At 48.8% G+C, this 3,260-nt stretch overlaps 1 protein-coding gene across 1 annotated transcript in view; it reads right to left on the bottom strand.

Annotated features, from left to right (window-relative positions):
- Positions 1 to 321, bottom strand: part of LOC104527519 (aquaporin-5) — a 3,120-nt gene extending 2,799 nt beyond the window's left edge. The window contains 1 exon segment of the mRNA XM_010171257.2: positions 2 to 321. Within this exon segment, the coding sequence (XP_010169559.1) occupies positions 2 to 263 (262 nt within the window). The 5' untranslated portion in view covers positions 264 to 321.
- Positions 322 to 3,260: the final 2,939 nt, after the last annotated feature.

Genomic DNA, 3,260 nt, shown 5'->3' with positions numbered 1-3,260 from the left:
AGCGTCCGGAGGAAGGAGATCTGGTTCCCGACAAAGAAGGCGATGGTCACTGCCGGGTTGATGTGGGCACCACTGATGTGGCCAAATGCCTGCACCAGCGTAGCGATGGCCAAGCCGAATGCCAGTGAGATCTGAAGGATGCTGGGGAGGGCGGACGGCCACTTCAGGGCTGAGCCGAGGCCGATGAAGACGAAGATGAGGGTGGAGATGAACTCAACAAAGACGGATCGAGCGAAGGCCAGGGTTAATATTTCCTTCTTCATGGTGGGAGAGGGTGGAGGGCAGCTAAGAAGGAAGAAAGTTTAGGTTTCCTCTGTCTCCAGGCTCTTCTGTCTGCACCCAGTTGTAGGGCCATACCTATCTATATATGCAAGAGCAGCAGGGAGCTGTGTTACAAGGCGGTGGGTGGAGCCAGGGAATTAGCCAGTCCTCCCAAATTATCATGTGAAACTAGAAAAGTTTCCATCTGAAAATAACTTCAGAGCCTCTTGGTGAACCAGTGACTCAGATATTGGTGGCATTTCTTTATCCTTCCCTCTGCAAACAAAAAGCCCCTCTAGGGTGTCTCCGTGGTCGTTAGATAACGCGGTTGCATAACGATGCCGTGCTCCCTCCTCTGCTTTTCCCTTTTACTACCTCTCGCCAGGTTCTGGGTGTTTCGTTAGCAGAGGTGTAGTTAATATTCCCTTCCCCTGTGTGCTTGCACACTGGAGAGGATGGTGGTTTTGTTTGAAAAGTCTTGTTGCCGGTGCGGGGCTGGAGGTGCTCTTCTGGGGCAGAGCTCCCGGTGTATTTGATTTACATGGGATGTTGAAATGTAAAGCAAATTTAAGCACCTGGAGCTGCTCCCATGCTGTCAAGACAGCTCAACTCCAGGAAACAAGTGGCTTGCAATCATCCTGGGAGCAAAGCGGGGTTTGAAGAATACTTTGTCTAGCCATGGAGCTGTAGATAAGCCGGGGCTTCCTTGAGGTGCCTGGGTGGAGGAGGAATGGGATGGTGTAGCTCGGATAAAGAAGGCTGATTGCTGCAGAGCCTGACTGTGGACCTCTCCACTGCCTTTCTGCTTTGCTGGTCCTCACAGAGCATCGGGTGTGGGTTTCACCGGCATCTGGGTTGGTGGTTGAGGGGTGCTTGTTGTCTGTAGGAGGGTGTATCCTACCCCTGTCATCTTGGGCCCTTTTCTTTTCCCTTCACAAACTATTGCTCAACAAGGCCAATGATTTTCCTCTTGGGAATGCCAGCACAAAGCCACAGGCTTTGCAGGGACATGGGACACGTTTGCACGTCTCCTTTCATGTTCCCATGGCTCTGCCCTCCATTTTAAAGCTGTCCAGCTGCAAATCCTTGGGCTGGCAGGGAGCAGAGGGGGAGGCTCTCAATGTTGTGCAACACAGAGATGTTGGGGATTGAGGTTTTGGGGCGGAAATAGGCTTCAATGACACTTAACAATGAATTCTTGGTTCCCTTGTAGTCGTTGCAGCCTTGTGCCAGGATTAAATTTTTTTTTTTTTAAATGTGTTTGGGTGCCAGATCTACTCTCCTTTCTTGGTTGATTGCATCTTGCCTTTCTCAAGTGATGCCATCTCTCTCTATGCCTACCCTGGGCTGGGGTTATCCATGGCTGCCATGTGCCTCTGAAGAAGAGGTCGCACTCCAGTACGTAGTGAACAAAGCTCTACACATGCAGGACATGGGCAAAATGATTTAAATCCCTCTCTTTAAATGTAAAAAGTGCTAAAAAGTTGCATTCACTGCTGCCTTCTGCTGGGTGCAGTCAGACCTGCATGCATCTGGTGCAGTCAAAAGGTAGGAGGCATTCTTCTTCAGAGCAAGAAGAGGGGACTCCTTCCAGAGCAGAAAATAAATGAGCTTTTCTCTTCCAACCATACCCAAAGTCCTGAGCTCAGCAAACAGACCTGGAGAGTCTCAAGGGAATGAGGATCTCTTACAGTGTTAATTCCTGATAAGGGTTTTCTCCTGGTTCTGCTGATCCTGGGGTATATTGCAGAGTTAAAGACCAGATCTCTTATCCTAGAAACACCTAGTCTGTTGGCGTGTTTTGGTGAAAGTTTTGCAAGCTGGTATTTCAAGACACCCTGGCTAGATTCCAGCTGGATTAATTGCCACTTCTCTTCAGCTCTGCCTGTTGCTCCAGCTGGATAAAATGCACCTCGTTCCCATCCTCCAAACCCTTTCGTAAGGCACTTGCCAAAGACCTCCCTCAGAAGGGGACATGTTTTGCTGGTAGCTCGTCCGCCACACACCTTGCTTTAGATAAAAAGCTGTGTTGAACCAAAAGATGCTCTTCCTGGTTCCCAACTATGGATAATAACCTCCTGGCAAAATCCTCCAGCTGACCAGGAGAGACAATCAAATAAGGCTGAAAATGATGGGGAAACTTCCGGAGAGAAACAAGATGGTTCTCTAACAACATGCCAAGCAAAACCTATTTTCCCAAGGCTGTTTGCTAGACTTTCCTCTCTGGGGGATTCCTAATTGGCTTCTCTGATGTCTAACCACATTGAGCAGGCTTTGGGAAGGCTCTTTTTCCTCTCCTCGGCTGCATGCCCTCCAAGGAGCAAGAAAGTACCTTTGATGTGTCAAATGTAATTGAATTGTGCAAGACGTTGAGAGGGCATTACGCAGGTCCCTGCTGACAGAAGGACACCTACGTGGTGGGGTCATGCACGCCTTGTTTCACCCTTAGGCTTTTGGAGGAAAGGAGATGAGGAGGTTTTTTTCACCACCATCTGCTTGCGCTCTCTTTAAAGGTGAGAGATTACTCTGCTGGTCTGAGGCTGATGGTGTTTCCACCTTCTCCTGCCCTGGAGCAATGAAGCTTTTTCCTCCCCTAGTAACCTGACCCAGTGCTTTAGAGTAAAATCCTCATGAGTCTGAGTTTGGTTTGGGGGATGTCCCCATGTCCCTTGCTGCTATTCTACCACTTTGGCTTGAGAAGTGGGTCTTGAAGACCCCCTTCATCCAGCTCTTGGTGGTTGCTGTGCTGAGCAGGATGGTCACAGTGACCTTGTAACCTGTGAGCCTGTAAACAGGGATGATGTTATTTAAATGCTGAATAGTGTCAATGTGTGATGACAGCATCGCTCTGCTCTTTGCTTAGGAATGACTTGGCGGTCTCAAAGGTGCACAAGTGGATGCAAATGCTTTGAGGCTGGTCTGCAATGGGAATGCCAGCATCCTGAATAATTAATTGGCATTGAAGTAATTATTAAATCATTACATGGGGATAATAATGT

Source organism: Antrostomus carolinensis, unplaced genomic scaffold (assembly GCF_000700745.2).
Source record: "Antrostomus carolinensis isolate BGI_N321 unplaced genomic scaffold, ASM70074v2 scaffold11837, whole genome shotgun sequence".
Taxonomy (NCBI): domain Eukaryota; kingdom Metazoa; phylum Chordata; class Aves; order Caprimulgiformes; family Caprimulgidae; genus Antrostomus; species Antrostomus carolinensis.
This window is presented reverse-complemented; position numbering and strand designations above follow the sequence as displayed.